General features: G+C 52.4%; 1 protein-coding gene across 2 annotated transcripts in view; it reads right to left on the bottom strand.

The window, feature by feature from the left end:
• TPST2 (tyrosylprotein sulfotransferase 2) overlaps nt 1-17,073 on the bottom strand; it is a 47,960-nt gene that overhangs the window by 16,931 nt on the left and 13,956 nt on the right. The window contains exon 1 of one of the 2 annotated variants that reach the window (XM_081801932.1): nt 1,435-1,456. The exons of the other annotated variant lie outside the window; for it this stretch is intronic. Within the exon in view, the coding sequence (XP_081658058.1) occupies nt 1,435-1,445 (11 nt within the window). The 5' untranslated portion in view covers nt 1,446-1,456. Of the gene's footprint in view, nt 1-1,434; nt 1,457-17,073 lie in introns of those variants that run through there. 2 annotated transcript variants of the gene reach the window in all.

Raw genomic sequence — 17,073 nt, 5'->3', positions numbered from 1 at the left:
TGACCTGAGCCGAAGGCAGACACTTAACCGACTGAGCCACCCAGGAGCCCCCAGACGCCCGGCTCTTAACCATCGCGCTAAAGGAACGGGCCCATGAGTACGACGGAGTCTGGCAGGAAGCTGGGGTGGATGTGGAACCAAGGGGCTCCTGGTGTACATCCCTTCAAGGTGGGGATTTCTAGTCTGGTTCTCGCCTCCCTCCATGTTACAGATGGGATGACTGAGGCCCACGAGGGAAATCATGTCACAGACTCACATGCGGAGTCTGGAGCTCTTGGTCCCTTCCCAGGACATGGAGGTGGTTCAGAACACAGCTCTACGGTTGGACGACTCCCTGACTACATTAAATCATTGTTCCTCTGAGCCTCAGTTTTCCTGTTCCGTAAAATGGGTTGTCATTTGTTGAAAGCTCACGATGACCCTTTTATAGCGAGCACTCAGAAATCTCCGCGATTATTTTCTTTTGTGTCGCGTTGGAGATCCTCCAGGTGTAAGGCCTTTACTGCATTTCTCTGTCCTCGTTCCCCCTTAGCTCACTCCTCGCCTCTCTATTTTGTGTCTACCCTCACAAAAGCAGGCTGCCGAGTTCTCAGTACACACAGATGGAGAAGGGGGGGTCCAGGTGTAACCACAGCAACCAGCACTACCCCACCCCGCCCCTGAGCCTCAGAGTACACAGGCCTTGATGCTCCTGGGACCTTGGTGGCCCACAGCGGAGGCCTGCCTCTTGGAACAAATAAAAACAATTAGGGACAGGGCACTTGAAGCGCTTCCTGCGGCCAGAGAGGAGATGGCTGGGGCCCAGCTGCCCTCGGGCGGCCCTTGAAATGCCACAGCGCCAGAGAGAGGCCTGCCAGCCACAGGCCGGGAGGTGGGGGCTGCCACAGCCTCGAGTCCTTCAGAGCTGCTTGTCGACTGGGGGGCACAGACCACTTGTCAGGCATTTACATTTAAATTAAGTAAAATGAAAAAACATTTTAAATTCAACTCCTTGTGTGCACCCACCATATTTCAAGTGCCTGGTAGCCGACGGGCAGCAGGGCGGGTACCCTGCTGGACAGGGCAGGTCTGGGATGGGGTCAGCAAACAGCGGCCCTCGGGCCAAATCCAACCTTCAGCCCTCGAGCTAAGACTGGCTTTTAGCTCACTCACGATCCCAAGGTCCTGGGATGGAGCCCCGCATCATCCGCATCATCCGGGCCTCCCTGTTCAGCAAGGGGTCTGCTCCCTCTCCCTCTGCCCCTCCCCTCCCTGCTTGTGTTCTCTCTCTCTCTCAAATAAATAAATAAAATCTTTGAAAAAAAAAAAAAGAATGGATTTTACCTTTTTTTAAGGGAAAGAGAAGAGGAAAGAGGGGAAGAGGAGGGGGGCCAGGGAAAAGGAGAGAAGCAGCAACAAAAACCTTACCCATTCTGCAAAACCTGGAATACTTACTGTTTGGACATTTATAGGATGAATTTGTAGACCCCCGCTCTAGAACATTCCCATCACTGGCAGGAAGTTCTACTGGAGGGCGCTGATTTGGAAGACAAATGAGATGCATGGGCGTGGGGGTCACTGAGCCCCCCTTCTCTTGTAGGAGGAAAGGCGGCACTGATTAAGCACCACTATGTACTTGGCAGCAGACCACTTTTCATCCTCACACAGCCCCTTGTGTCAGGGTGGGGTGGGGAGGGTCCCCCTCCCCAGTTCTCCAGTTTATGGATGACACAGGCCCTTGTGGGGGCAGGATGCGCATAATTATGCCCAAGAGCAAAACCGCCACCTCAGCTGAACCAAGCAGCAAACACAAACCACAAAAAGATAAAAAGATGAGAAGGAAATACGACTGGAAAGGCCACCAGGAGTGGTGCTTGCTGATAACATGTTTCTCCTCAAGACATACTTTCAGAGTGTTGTCATCTTGCCTTTCTCTAGAATAAAATAACAGAACAACTAGTATTTATTTTTTTGAATTCTATGCCACGCATAGTCGGCGGGGGGGGGGGGGGCGGCGCAGGCTGCTTGGGCTGGCTCGGATTGTGGCTCCACCAGCCACTGGCTGTGTGACCTCAGGCAAGTCACCGAGCCTCTCTGAACCTCAGTTCCTGCATCTGTAAAATGGGGACGACAGCAATAACTCATAGGGCATTTGCAGTGTGGTCAGTGCCAACGAGGAACTCGCCTCCTAGGGGTGCTGGGAGGTGTAAATAAGTTAGAAAATGTTGGACCAGCACCTGGCAAACAGCGAGTGCGGTTTACCCATTGCCCTTTCCCTTTCTCATTTCATGCTGGGCAGAACCTCTTAAGGTGAGGTCTTTTATCTCCATTTGATGGGTGAGGAGCTTGAAAGACAGAGAGCTGAAGTGGTTTGCAGAAGCCACATATCTAGCAGGAAGAAGCATCAGTTTCCAAAGCTGGCTATGTCCCCAAGATGCTGTCCTGGGCGTCACATCACGTGACTCATAGAATGGGGGCAGCAGGGGAGGCCAGGAGGGACTCTGCTCTCTCTCTCTCTGCACCAGCCCATGGGTTTCCCTGAATGACCACTGGAAGGGAGGGACGGGGGGAGGGCTGTCCAGTGTTCGAGATCCCTTTAGACCCACGTTCATTCATTCCACGAACGTTTACACCTACTGTGTGCCAGGCACTGATGGGGGCTCTGGGACACATGGAGGGCAGCAGACAAAGGGCCCGGCCCTCATGGAGCTGACATCCTGGCGGGGAGCAAGGAAAGCTGCGTGTGGGATAATGATGCCTGTGACAAATGCTTGGAAGGAAATGCCCACAGTGGGGTGGGGGAGACGTGTCATAAGGTGTCGCAGAAGGAGGTGACATTTACAGAGACCACACCAGTCTGGGTTCAGGCTCGTGTGAACTTTCTAACTCAGCGTGATTTCTCCAGGCTGAGAGGTTCCCCGGGCTGGGGAGGGGGGATGGAGCACAGGATGCCAGAGAAGCAGGCAGGCGACTGCACTTACAGGGTGGCCTTGGAGGGTGGCCCGGTGCCCCTGTGCGTAGACTCAGCCACCAGCCCTGCAAACTCCCTGTGGGCGCCAGCTCCCAAACATTCCATTGCCATGGCTACCAGCCGCCCTGCTGACCTCACCACCCGGACCCCAGAGCTGGGGAGACAGGAGACGGGTGTTCTCTGGGGCCAGGCCCCTGGGGATCAGAGACCTCAGCCTGCCCCACTCTGGAAGGAAACCAGCAACCAGCCAGATTCCAACAGGGCAAGAGGAAGAGGTCAAAAAATAATTCTTGAGCATAAAATCTCATTCTCGGTGCTTAAAAAGGGAAGACGAGAAGGTGGGCTGGCTCCCTACATTAAAAGTATTAGTTCTTACTTATTGAGCATTTATTTATTTTTTTTTTTTTTTAAAGATTTTATTTATTTATTTGAGAGAGAGAATGAGAGAGAGAGAGCATGAGAGTGGGGAGGGTCAGAGGGAGAAGCAGACTCCTCGCCGAGCAGGGAGCCCGATGCGGGACTCGATCCCGGGACTCCGGGATCATGACCTGAGCCAAAGGCAGTTGCTTAACCGACTGAGCCACCCAGGCGCCCAAGCATTTATTTATTTTTTAAAGATTTTATTTATTTATCTGAGAGAGAGAGAGAACATGTGTGCACAAGCAGGGGTAGGGGCAGGCAGAGGGAGAGGGAGAAGCAGACTCCTGGCTGGGCAGGGAGCCCCATGCGGGGCTCAATCCCAGGACCTTGGGTTCATGACCTGAGCCGAAGGCAGACACTTAATGGACTGAGCCACACAGGTGCCCTTACTGAGCACTTATTATATATATTGTATGCTAGGTACTAAGCTAAGGGTTCTACACAGATCATTGAATTTTGTCCTCACTACCCCGCCACCCCCATGACCTCCTTTGACCCTCCCTTATTACCACCTATTTACTGGGGCTCAGAGAGGTGGGGTCACCTGCCCAAGGCCACACAACTGATAAGCAGGAGAGCCAGGAGGAAGACCCAAATCTTCACATTTTTTACCAAAAATGACCAAAGCAGGGCCCCCACGTGTTGTCCAGGCTCCCCCTAGGAGGCCCAGTTCAGCCCCCTGGTAGACACAAGTTGGGGATAGGGAGTGATGAGGCCCAGGGCTCACATCCCCGCTCCCCCACTCAGAGGCTGGGTGTCCCGCGTCACTCTGGTGTGGCTCTCCAAGCCTCAGCGTTCCCACCTGACAAAGGGGAATAACACCCAGACCAAAGAGAGTCTTGACAAACTACATATCTTCCACCGAGCCTGACGTGGAGCAACGCAAAAACGTTAGCATTTAATATTGTGAGCACTGTCCTCACAGCAGGTGGACGAAGAACGGAAGGAACTCGCGTGGCCTGGGGAGGCGGGATCAGCAAATCTCCTCTGTAAAGGGCCAGAGAGCCAACGGTCTCGGCCACGTGGGTCACACGGTCTGTGAGGCAGCTTTTCCATTCATGAAAGTCGCTCTACACCACACACCAAGGAAGGCACGTGGCCGTGTTCCAATTTACAAAATCGGGCAGCGAGCTAGGTCTGTCCCGCGGGCCACAGATGACCAACCCCCTGGTCCGTAGGCTGCAAACACAGCTGGGGCAGCACCCGTCCCCAGAGGGGCTTGGGCAAGCCCAGGCAATGCAGATGCAATTCGCCCCAGTGGGAGCTGGTGTATATTTTGGTTTTGGGCTCCATCCCAGAAGGACCAGTGGGAGGCCTTAGGTTGCCAGCCTTCGGTGGGTGAGAGAAAAATGTACAACTTGGGAAAACAAATAGTTCATTAAAAAAAAAAAAAAAAAGCACAAGCACGCACACAGAATCCTCTGGCATCTGGTTCTGTCGCCAAGTGAAGACTTAGGGAAAGAAATTCCTGTGTGCCTGGTGCTCTTCTGGGCATTTTGCCTCTAACCACCACCCTGGGGGTAAGACACTATGATTAGCCTCGTTTTACGGAGGCGGAAGGTGAGGCTCAGAGAGGCGAGGTGTCTAGCTCAAGGTCACACAGATGATAACTGACCCTGAACTGGTACCCGGATCTGTCTGATGCCAGAACCCAGGCTCTTAATCGCTTCCCCGAAACCCTACCCCACCCAGGGCATAGATGGAAAAGCTGTTTGTCACGTGGCCGCTCAGGGTAGCGTCCAGCTTGGACACCTGGCCCCTGGCTCCCAGCCCTGCTCCCCTACCCCCACCCCCCGCCCCCAGCGCGGCCCCTGCTCCGGGCTTCCTGCTTGGGAACACACGGGGCCCTGCCCGGTAAACAATGCAAACAGGACACACACACGCACACACGCACCCACACGCATACAGGCCCACAGGAGACCCTGTCTCCATTCCTGGGCCAAGAAGCTGCTAGGGGTGGGGCAAGGAGCACTGGAGTAGGAGTTCTAGTTCTGCCGATTATCAGCAACGCAGCCCTTGTTGGAGTAGGAGGGCAGGGGGACGTATTCCCTAACTTCTCCGTGCCTCAGTTTCCTCATCTGTGAAACGGGGATACTACCGGAGCTGTGAGGATTAAACAAATGACCTGACAGCGCTCGGAACAGGCTCTATGACTGTACCACTGTGGTTTCTCCCCTCTTCTTTGGTTCTCAAACCCCCGTGCCGCAGACCCCTGGGTCCTGCGCCCAAACATTATGATTCAGAAGTTATGTGATGAGGCCCAGGGATCTGCCTTTCACCAAGTGCCGCTTCTCTCCCCCCCCCCCCCCCCCCCACTGCTCGAGGAAATGCTCCTCAGGGCCCTGGATCCTGCATTCACCCAGGCCAGGCCCCCACACAGTGGTGCAGGGCAGTGTCAGGATGCAGACCCACATCTAGCTGGTCCTTCGACCCGTTTGTGCCACAGACCCCTTCAGCTGCCTGGTGACACCGACGGGCCCCTTCTGAGGAAAGTGCTGTATTTTGGTTTTTTTTGAGAGAGACAAAGAAAGCATGCACAAGCAGCCAGGGTGGGGGGCAGGGGGAGAGGCAGAGAGTGAGGGAGAGAAAGAATCTTTAGCAGGCTCCATGCCCAGTGTGGAGCCTGACACGGGGCTCAATCCCACAACCCTGAGATCACGACCTGAGCCAAAATCAAGAGTCAGCCACGTAATTGACCGAGCCACCCAGGCGCCTCAAGAGTGTTTTTAAATAGAATAAAATACAGAGGATCAAAAGGACCCCAATTATAGTGAAATCTGGCTAAGGACAGCATTACCAAAAAATGGTCTGATAAAGTAACCTACATGCTCGTTTATTAAAACAATAAATATGATCTAAAGGCAGGCCCCACGACAAATACAAGGTGCATGCAGTGATGAGAAGAGATACCTGTAGCCACTGGCAAGCAATAAAAAGATACTGTGGTTTCTATCGGTGACCAAAGCCCCGCTGCCTGGATCTGTCACCTACACGGACACCTGGAGGAAATGTTAAATCAGAGTCAATGAAATCCTCATCCAAACTCCTGGGCTCCTCGGAGGCCATCCAAAGACTGTGCCTCCAGGAGCCAGAGAGGGGTACTCCTGCCTGGGGAGGGGCCTGGGCAGAGGTCCAACACAAGAGCCGCAGGGAAAAGCTTGAGGGCATAGCCCACAGCGTGGCTTGGGTGTTTTGACTTTACATAATAAATAAAAGTAGGAGGCAATACGACTCTTAGGAAGAAACATGACCCCCACCCACACTGGCAACACACGTCAGCACGTGACCTTGGATATGAACTCAAGTCCAAATCGAGTGGAGGACACCAGGGACCGGGGTCAGGGCGACCTTGGCCCCAGACACCGAACGCGGCCCTGCAGGGAAGCAGACAAGCTGTGTGTGTTTTAGGCACCAGCGGTGCACAGAGCCCCACGCGTGCACTCAGCCAGGCTGGGTGTGCACCTGCCTCTGGGCCTCAGCTTCCTCATCCGTAAAATGGGTCCAACAATTTTTTTTTTAAGATTTTATTTATTTGCGAGAGAGAGAATGAGAGACAGAGAGCATGAGAGGGAGGAGGGTCAGAGGGAGAAGCAGACTCCCTGCTGAGCAGGGAGCCCGATGCGGGACTCGATCCCGGGACTCCAGGATCATGACCTGAGCCGAAGGCAGTCGCTTAACCGACTGAGCCACCCAGGTGCCCGGGTCCAACAATTCTTATGAGCAAGGCTGCCATGAGGATTCACGGAGGTGGAGGCTTCACTGAGAAAGAGCAGAGGGCAGGCTTGTCTGTATCCAAACCGCAGGTCCTGCACATTAAAGTTTAGACACCCAGTCTCTGGCCTTCGGGGCCCACCAGCCTGGAAGGCAGAGCACGGAGTAACATTCCCTGACCCAGGACTAGGGGAAGGGGCTTCTAATCCTCCACGCTCTGCTCAAGCGCCGTGCCACCAAGACATGCCTCCTCCCTCTCTGAGACTCAGTTTCCCCGCCATTGACTTCCAGGGGATGGCTGAACTCTGAGGCTCCCTTCCCTGCCCCACATCCAGCTTCAATGGCTAGAACCTTCTTTGATGCAACACCTCAGGGGGGTGTTCCAAGGAAGATTTCACTTGGAAAAGGAGCTCAGGGTTAGCATTTTAAAAAGGACAGAAGAGGTCAGTTTCCTTATCTGTAGAATGAGAACAGGCAGCGGCCACCTCCTGGGGCTGTGGGGAGGGAGTAAAATAACACCTCCAAAGTGTTTTATCCATGCCCTGACTCAAGCTGGGCCCCCAGTGCATGTGGCCCAGGATGCTGCCGCTCCCGGCTCTCAATGACAAGAGCCCTGAAGGCAACCTTGGACGAGGCTCTTAACCTCTCTGAACCTTAAGACAGAAATAGCTTTTCAGGCTCACGGGAGGGCTCCACTGCTCAGGCTGATCACAGCAGGTGGCCTGGTAGCAGGCATCCCAGAAACTCTTTAAGGACTGGAAGCCATGGGCGCTCCGGCCACCCACACACTCAAGTCTTGGGAAATCTGTCCGGTTAAGCCAGTCTGGATTTCACCCCACACGGCTCTGCAAATTCCCACGGCAAAGTGGCTCTCTGGCCCAGGAGGAGGGGCTATACCGAGCAGGAACACTCCCCAGGGCTGCAGATGGGGCCACCGCAGGCCACCATGGCTTCTCCTAATTGGTCTTCCTTCCTTCCTTGGCCAGCACCCAGCTCACGTGTCCGCCTCAAAGAGAACACGGGTGATGAGGCGAGGGGCGGGGTGGCCCGACAGTGGTTAAGGGCATGGATGGACAGCTCAGGAGGGACCCAGTCCACATTCGGCTCTGCCAAGGTTGGGCCATGAGACCTGGGGCCAGTTCATGGCAACAGCCTCACTGTCCTCATCTGTCAAATGGGCTGAGCGGCCTGCCTTGGAGGGTTGCTGGGATGACTGCTGAGGCAAGTGCTCAGGGCAGGACCTGGCAGGAGAAGGATTCCAGTAAAGGCCAGCTATTAAATTATCATCATCTCTAATTAGATATTCTCATTAAACATTCCATGGTATAACCACACTAGACCTGGATGTGACCCTATAAAAATTCATTACCCTGGGGGCGCCTGAGTGGCTCAGTTGGTTGAGTGTCTGACTCTTGATTTTGGCTCGGGTCGTGGTCTCAGGGTCGTGGGATCAAGCCCCGCACTGGGCTCCGCGCTCAGCACAGAATCTGCTTCTCCCTCTCCCTCTGCTCTTACCCCCTCTTTCTCTCTCTCTCTCAAATAAATAAATAAAATCTTAAAAAAAAAATTCATTACCCTGCAAGACATCCGAGGTAAATTAGGTGACAGAGAGACTGGCTGATCCCACGCTGTTAAGTATTTATGTTGGAAAAATACTCTAGAAAGACACACCCTAAAATGCTAACTGGAACTTCATTTATTTCTCCTTTTCTTCCCCCTGAATTTTCTAACTCTCCTACAGGGGATATGTATCAATGGTGTGATACAGAAGAAAAGAAGCGAAAAATGAAATCAGGGTGATTTCTAGGCTTGCTGCATTAATTTGGAGACCTTCAGCCCTGGATTATAGAGCCAGCCTTTCGAGAAAGCCCAGGGCAAGCCCAGAGAGCAGAGTCTGGTCAAGGTCATAGAGCAGGCTAGGCCTGGGCCCAGGTCTCCAGACACCCAGCCTCCTCTCTGTGGGCATCGTGCTGGCTCATTCTCCTAACAAGATTAGGTAGGCTGGCCTCCTGATTAAAAGTCTGGCTCTGGAGTCAGGCTGAGGATCCCGGCAGGGCCAGGAGCTACGTGACCTTGGGCAAGACACTCAACCACTGTGGGCATCAGTCTCCTCATATATAAAATGAGAATCAGACTTGCAGCAGTGCCAGATGGCTTCCATATGGATTAAATAAAATAATGCATGGAAAGCACTTTGTACTGTTCCTGAAAACAGTCGGTGCTCTGGGTCCTATTGTTATAGTTATCACTATTATTAGTATTTGGAATCTAGTTATGTCATGGAAAATCCTTTGAAGGGCATGGAATAATAACCCAGGAGGCACAGGAAGGAAATTCAGACTTGGGTACTAGGGAGCCACGGCAGGTATTTGAGCAAGAGATGTGCAAGATGACTCTGAAGCTGCCCAAGCCTGGCAGCTAGTGCCCATCTACAGGAGCCTTCTCTGCCAAGGTCCTCTGTCACAGGCTCCACATCCTAGGCCATCCTGCTAGTGCTGCAGAGCAAAACCAGCACAGCTCCCACAAGCTACACCCCCACCACTTCCAGTTCTGCTGGCCTCCCTGGGCGCCAGTTGGGCCAGTGAACATCAAGTGATCCACAAGCTAAACCCTCACAACTCTAGAAAAAGTCCTTGTATCCTTCCTAGTTCTAACATTTACTTAAGTATTCAAGCCACAGGTATCATCTCCATATTTTTTAAAAAATAGAGAAAGCTTAAGTCTCTTTGGAGCCAAGTCTCCAACTGCTACTGATGGGTTTGGAGAGGGGCCGCCTGCCCTTCTTTCCAGGGGGTCCCAGTCGAACCGTATCTGAATGGACATCACACCGAGCCTTTCTCCCACCCTCCCGAACACCCGTCCTCCCCTCCTTCCATCCACACGCCATCATACCCCCACCATGGACCGATTGTGCCCCTGCGGGGACAATTGGCAATGTCTGGAGACAGCTTTTGTTGTCACGAGTAGTGGTCATCTCACGAGTAGAGGCGAGGGATGCTGCCAAGCGTCCTACGATGTCCAGGTCAGGCCCCCCCCCGCCCCCGCACCAAACAATCATCTGGCCCTAAATGCCAGGGTGGCCAAGGCTGAGAAGCCCCGGACCACACGCATCCTTCTGAAACTTGCGTGGTCCATGCCACGCTAGGTCATGGAGGTATTTCCATGCCAGCACATTGGTTCTGCCATCCGGAAAACAGTGCTTGAGCACCTACTGTGTGTGCCCTATAGCCCAGCCAGATGCAGTCTAGCACGGGTCGCATCAGCTAATGACACAGCAAAGCCCCCGCACTCAGAGGGTGCTCAACTTCACAAAAAACGAGACCCATATGGATCATATGGATCGGACTGGATCGTCCTCCCTCCTTTAATTGCTCCAGGGCATCCCCACCCCCACCCCCTCCGCAGGGATGGCCCACCATTCAGGGCCAAAGCCTCTCTGCAGGACATTTAGGCTGTTTTCATCTTTGCTGCAACCCACCCCATTATACAGGAACAGGCCTCCCTGCGCCCACGTTGAGAGGCCCCCTAGGGCTCCCTGGAAGCCTGCTAGTCCCTCCTGGAGGTTCCACGTCGAATCTGCATTTTAAAAGACCGCAGGGATTCCCGTGCACCTTAAAACTTGCGCAGCACAGATCTAGGGAGCTATGTAAAAAGGGGTCAGCTGGCTGGGGGCTAGGCATCTTCAGATCTCAGCAGCAACTGCCAAAGCGCCCCCAAAAGACCCTCTGGCCAGCCGTCTGCAAGGTCCCCCTTCTGTACCAACTTCATGTGTCAGACGCTGCTTTTCGGTCAGGCTGGTGGCTCCTCCCTTTTCCAGCTATGAGGCTGAACAAGGTGTTGAGACAACCAGAACCCAGGGTTGGTGACCTGGGAGAGCCCAGCTCTGGCTCTTAGAATTTGGCCATGCCCCGGGCAGGTTCCCTGACAGCTTCCTGCCCGCCCACTGTGGCCGTTGGCACACGACTCAAAGCAGGAAGGCGGAAAGATTACAGCTCACCTAGCAAGGGAAGGAAAGTTCCCGAGGAACAGGCTCTGTGGGCTGGGCATCCGTGAGCGCCCCCCGGGGAGGCTGCCCTGTGCCCATTCATGTCCAGTCACCCGGGACGGTGGACCAGGCTGGGGGGGACAGGGCAGGCCCGCCCTCGTCAAGCACTAGAGGTAATGTCGGGGTCCTGGGGTGAGGACAGGACCCGTGCAGGGGAGGGAAAGGGCCCTAGAGCCACAGCCAAGGTGCTGGCTGGGGCCCCAGCTTTGACTGACTAGGTGCACATCTCGGCCCCAGGTTCCTCCCCGGAGAGTGGGCTCATACCACTCACTGCAGAGCAGCTGGGAGAAACGGAACGTAGGGATCAGCCAACAAACGGGAGCGCTATCGGGAGGCCTGTCTCCCATCTGGAGCGGGCGCTCTGCTGCTTCCCTCAATTACTCCCTCCTCGCAGCCAACCGCCGAAGTCAGCACTGCTGTCCACCCCACCCAACAGATGAGGACACGGAGCCCAGCGCCCCGCCCTTGATCCAACACTGAGACGTGGTCATGGGAGTGGTGGCCTGGCACTGACAAGGTCTGCATTCCCCATCTGAATCCTGCTCCTGTTGAGCTATGTGGACTTAGGCGAGCCCCCTCACCTCTCTGAGCCTCAGCTTCCAAAGCAGTGCAGCGGGGACATAATCCAGAGATGGGAGATGAGAATCCACCCAGTGAACGGGAGGGTGCCATGCCCACCCTCCCCTAGGGCTCCACACTATCACCCCTCCAAAGATCCAACTCGGGAAGATCTATCATCCGTGGGCATCACAGATCTCGCCTATGTCCTCGGTGCGACAGGGGTGAGGCCGTGCAGAGCTGGCAGCCCTCAGAGAGGGAGAGCCACTTGCTCAAGGTCACAGAGCCTGCTAAGCAGTGGAGAGCAGGACATGGAAGCAGGAAGTGGGGTGTCAAACCTGAGCGGGGTGCGGGCTGTAGTCGGGGTGGCAGGGGAGGACCAGGTTGGGGCTGGCAGGTGTCTGGAGAGGAGACCAGCAGAAGCAGCAGGTTGATCCGTGGCGGCCAACATTACTCCTGCGGTCTTTTAGCTGTGAGGCCTCTTTGAAGGACCGGTCAGTCCTGGGATGTGCCCGCCCCCTCCCCAAAGGCTCCTCCTTCCTCTGGGCCCAGCCTGGTCACCTGCCTGTGGACTATCTGTCTGGGGCATCAGGGCATCTCTCTGTGGCCCCAGCTCAAGCCTTTCAGGCTATACAGTCTCCCCATGGCCAGGCTCATCCCATCCTCTAGAATCTTCTCTCACCACAGTGGCCAGAGGGTGTAACTAACGATGCAAACCTGACCACCGTCGCTCCCCGGCCTAAACCTTTCCACGAGCCCTCAGCCTCGGCCAGACATTCCAGCCCTTCCCCAGGGTTCATAACAGCGACGTCCAGATGACATCCAGGGTGAGCCACACGTGGAATTCAATTTTCCAGAAGCCACGTAAAAAAAAAAAAAAAAAAAATGCCACATGAAAAAGAAAACGGTGAAATGAAATTTGGTTCTAGATTTCATTTCACCCAACCTATCCAAAATGTTACCATTAATCAATATGAAAATTTAAATAAAGTCAACATAAAATATAAATATCGTTTAAAATCAATATAAAAATTAAGATTAATGAGACATTTCCCTTAGTACTAGGTCTGAAATCTGGGGTGTACATTCAACTTTTCAGTAGGCATATCTGATCTGTATTTAGAGTTCACAAAATTTACAGTTGAAAACGTACATTCGCATCCCGAAATAGTTCCACACATGCTTAAAAGTTTCCCAGGAATGGAATCAAGTGTCTGTTTTGAGATCTAAATTTAAGTTAAATTGAAATAAAAAACTCAGTTCCTCGGCCGCGCTAGCCACACTGAAAGGGCTCAGCAACTAAATGTGGCCTACAGCTCCGGGGGCGGGGGGAGGACACACAGGCTGATTAAGTCCTTGATGGTGATCGGCCCCCACAAACCTCTCCCACCCCCTTTCCAGGCCTGCCCTTGGGGGTAAAACCCCCAAGCACGCGGACCGCCCACCTCTGCATCTCCGTGATTCACCAGGGCCCTTCCTAGGCACCTCCCGCTTCCTGCCAGTTCCCACTCACAACCCTCCAAAATTCAGCTCCAGGTTCCCCCTCCTGCGACGGCTTCTCTGACATCCTCTGGCTGGGGTGACATTCCCAGTCCCTCTGATCACCCCCCCTTACTGTAACCTTGGACGGTATTACAACTATCTGGCTCAAGGCTTCCCAACCTCAGCACTGACATTTGGGCAGCATCCCTTGGCCTCTACTCATTAGACGACAGTAGTGCCCCCCCCCCCACCACGTTGCAACAAGCAAAAATATCTCCAGGCATTGCCAGTGTTCCCTGGGGGCGCAATCACCTCTGGTTGAGAACCAGGGCCTGGCACACAGAAGGCACCCAAGCATGTGCCTGAACACAAGAGGCGTACTCAACTATGCTCAACCCCATGACGCTCGCCTCCTCCAGGAAGCCTTCCGTGATGCTCTAGCTCAGCCAACGCTTCCCCGGGCTCCTGCAGCCCCCAAGCACTCACCCCCGGAGCAACATCCTCCAAGGGTAGGAACTGGGTCTTGTTCAGTGCTGTACTTTCAATGCCTAACCTGGAGAATGGTATATAGTAAGTGCTTAATCGATATTTATAGAACTGACCTGAGAAACAGGAATGACTTAGGTTGAAAAAGCCCCTACAGGGTGAGTTTTGCCTGTTTTAGTTCAGGGGGTTCTTTCATCCCTGCAAAGGTGCTAATAACAGTCACAGCTCCATTTACACAGCGAGCATTGGGCTAAAGATAAATACTCTGCAGGGTTTAGAGAGGGAAACTGAGGCATACACAGGTGAAGGGCTTGCCCTGTCTTCAAATCAATGACTTTGAGGCTTGAAATGCCCAGTTCTTCCTCTTGCTGACTGAAAGAACTTACAAACGGAAGACATTTGCAATACATAAATAACACAAAGTATTTGTAACCAGCATATATAAAGACCTCTTTGAAATCAATAAGAATAGGCAACCCAAGAGAAAAATGGGCAAATCTGAAGAGATACACTTCATAGAAGAGATCATCTAAATGGTCAATAAGCTTATGTAAGAACACTCACTGTCATCCATCAGGAAAATAAATGCAAATTAAAAGTCTAATATAAGACCACTATACATGTGACTAGCTTTAAAGAAAAAAAAAAAGAGAACACCAGGTGTTAGCAAGGATGTGATGCAACCAAAATTTTCATGCTCAGGTGACAGGGGAACCTGGCAATTCCCTTTGGGAAAATGACATAACAAACCCAAAAGCTGAACGCGCACCTTTTCTATGACTGAGCAATTCTACTGCTAAGTACACACCCAGCAGAAATGCATCTAAACTGTGGCGCCTGGGTGGCTCAGTTGGTTAAGCATCCGACTCTTGATTTCAGCTCAGATCATGATCTCAGGGCTGTGAGATCAAGCCCTGCATTGGGCTCAGCGCTCATCCCTGCTTGCGATTCTCTATCTCCTGCCACCCCTCCTGCGGGCTCTCTCTCTCAAATAAATAAATCTTAAAAAAAAAAAAAGAAGTGCATCTAACTGTTCACCAAAGAATACATACCGAAATGTTCCCAGCAGCACTATTTGCAAAAGCCCCCAACTAGAAACTACGGAAATGCCCATTAACAAGAGAATAAATATGTAAATACAAATAAATAAATAAATATATATACTGAACAGCCAGGCAAAAGAACAAGCCAGAACTTCACGCAACAATCTGGATGAAGCTCACAGATTTATGCTGAGGAAAAAAAAAAACAAAAACAAAACAAAAGAGCGCATCTGCGTTTTTATGTATGTAAAGTACTTTATACGTCTATAAAGTACAAAGACAGGCGAAATTAACTTCTAATAGGAGATTTAAGGATAGCGGCTACCCTTTGGGGAGGGCTGACTGGAGGGGGTACCAGGCATCTTGTTGGAGGGGGTGCAAGGCCTATGCTTTTTTTCTTTTTTTGTTTTTTTAACTTAATTCTTTTTTTTTAAATTTTTTTATTCTTATATTATCCCCATACATTGCATCATTAGTTTTAGACGTAGTGTTCCATGATTCATTGTTTGTCCTATGCTTTTTTTCTTGATCTGGTGCCGTCACACCTCTTGAAAATTCATCGAGCTGTCCACTTACGATGCATGCACCTTTCTGTACGTATGATAGACTTCACTAAAAATAGTCTTAAAGAGCCACACTTTGTCCGACACTGAGGAATGGTGGTGCTGGCCGGGCATCCTCCCACGCACGCACCTTCCCATCTGCTACTGATGAACACACGGGACTCCATTCATTCCTTTTATCGACAGCCGCCAGCAGGCGCTCTCCTGGGGCCAGGCTTGATGCCGGGCCCCAGGAACAGAAAGGTCAACAGAGCCAAGGCCTCCGGTCGTGCCACCCGCAGCCTGGTGCCTGGCACACACCCCTGCCCCAAACCCACACTCAGTAAAGGAGTAGCCAGGCTGGGTTGGCTTCTGATGAGAGGCCAAGGAGGTGATGTCTGCTTGTCTTTTTCTCTCTCCGTCCCCCCTGGGAGAATGTTTTCAGGCTTTTTCCTTCCTGACGCTGGACCAAACCTGAACACGCTGGCACAGCTAGCAAGAGATTCCTACTGGATGAACACCTCCAGCCCAAAATTCTGTCCTCAACACGGACTCTGGCAAGAACCACCTCCTTGTCACCCCCACTTGGGTGCTGAGCTGGCACCTCAAATTTAACACACCCAAAGCTGATCGCCTGGCTTTCGCCCCAAATACGTTCCACCCTTACTTGGTGGCAGTGTACTATGCTCAGGCCCAAAGGCTTGAAGGCAGCCAAAAGCAAGACTCTCCTCTCGCTCTCCCACCCCAATCCAACCCAGCAGCAACTCCTGCCGACTTCACCTTCAAGACACCGCCATGCAACCAATTCGTGGCTGTGTTACCAAAGGCGCAGGTAACAAAAGAAAAAAGAAACAAATTAACTTCATGAAAATTAAAACATTTTGTGCATCAAAAGACACCATCAACACAATAAGAAGACAACCCACAGGAGGAACTATTTGCAAATCCCGTATCTCATGAGGGATTAGTAACTAGATTATATAAGGACTTCTGAAACTTAAAAACAAAACACCAGGGCGCCTGGGTGGCTCAGTTGGTTAGGCGACTGCCTTCGGCTCAGGTCATGATCCCGGAGTCCCGGGATCGAGTCCCACATCGGGCTCCCTGCTCGGCGGGGAGTCTGCTTCTCCCTCTAACCCTACCCCCTCTTGCGCTCTCTCTCTCACTCTCTCTCTAATAAATAAATTAAAAAAAAAAAAAAAAACACACCAAACCACCTGATTCAAAAATGGGCAAAGGACTTTAACAGACATTTCTCCAAAGAAGATCTACAAATGGCCAACAAGCACAGGAAAGATGGCTCAATATCCGCTCAGTATTGCTGACCATCAGGGAAATGCAAATCAAAGCTGCAAAGAGAAAGCACCTCACAGGAACAATGTGAATACCTCCCCCTCCCACCTGGTCCCCCTGCCTCCACCCCTGCAACTCTCCAACAGTACCCATGTCAAGGTTTCCTGCTATCCTTAAGGTACAATTTTTTTTTTTTTTTTAGGAGAGGAAGAGAGAGAGAAGGGGGGTAGGGGCAAAGGGAGAGGGAGAGAGAGACGCTTAAGCAGGCTTCATGCCCAGCGTGGAACCAGAGGCAGGACTGGATCTCATGACTCTGAGATCATGACCTGAGCCAAAATTAAGAGTGGGACTCTTACCATCTCAGCCACCCAGGAGCCCCAGGATGCAATTCTCCACATGGCTTATGGGGGCCTCATGATCAGCCCCCTGTGCTCCAGACAAACGGATAGATGCCAACCCAATAGATGCCACACACCCCTGATTTTCCTAACCACCTTCCCAGTATCTAAGACTCCAGGTATGGGCATGTGCCTAGGCCTGGAC

Source organism: Leptonychotes weddellii, chromosome 13, assembly GCF_054177405.1.
Source record: "Leptonychotes weddellii isolate Sample4059 chromosome 13, ASM5417740v2, whole genome shotgun sequence".
Taxonomy (NCBI): Eukaryota; Metazoa; Chordata; class Mammalia; order Carnivora; family Phocidae; genus Leptonychotes; species Leptonychotes weddellii.
The sequence above is the reverse complement of the archived record's forward strand: the minus strand, read 5'-3'. Positions and strand labels throughout refer to the sequence as shown.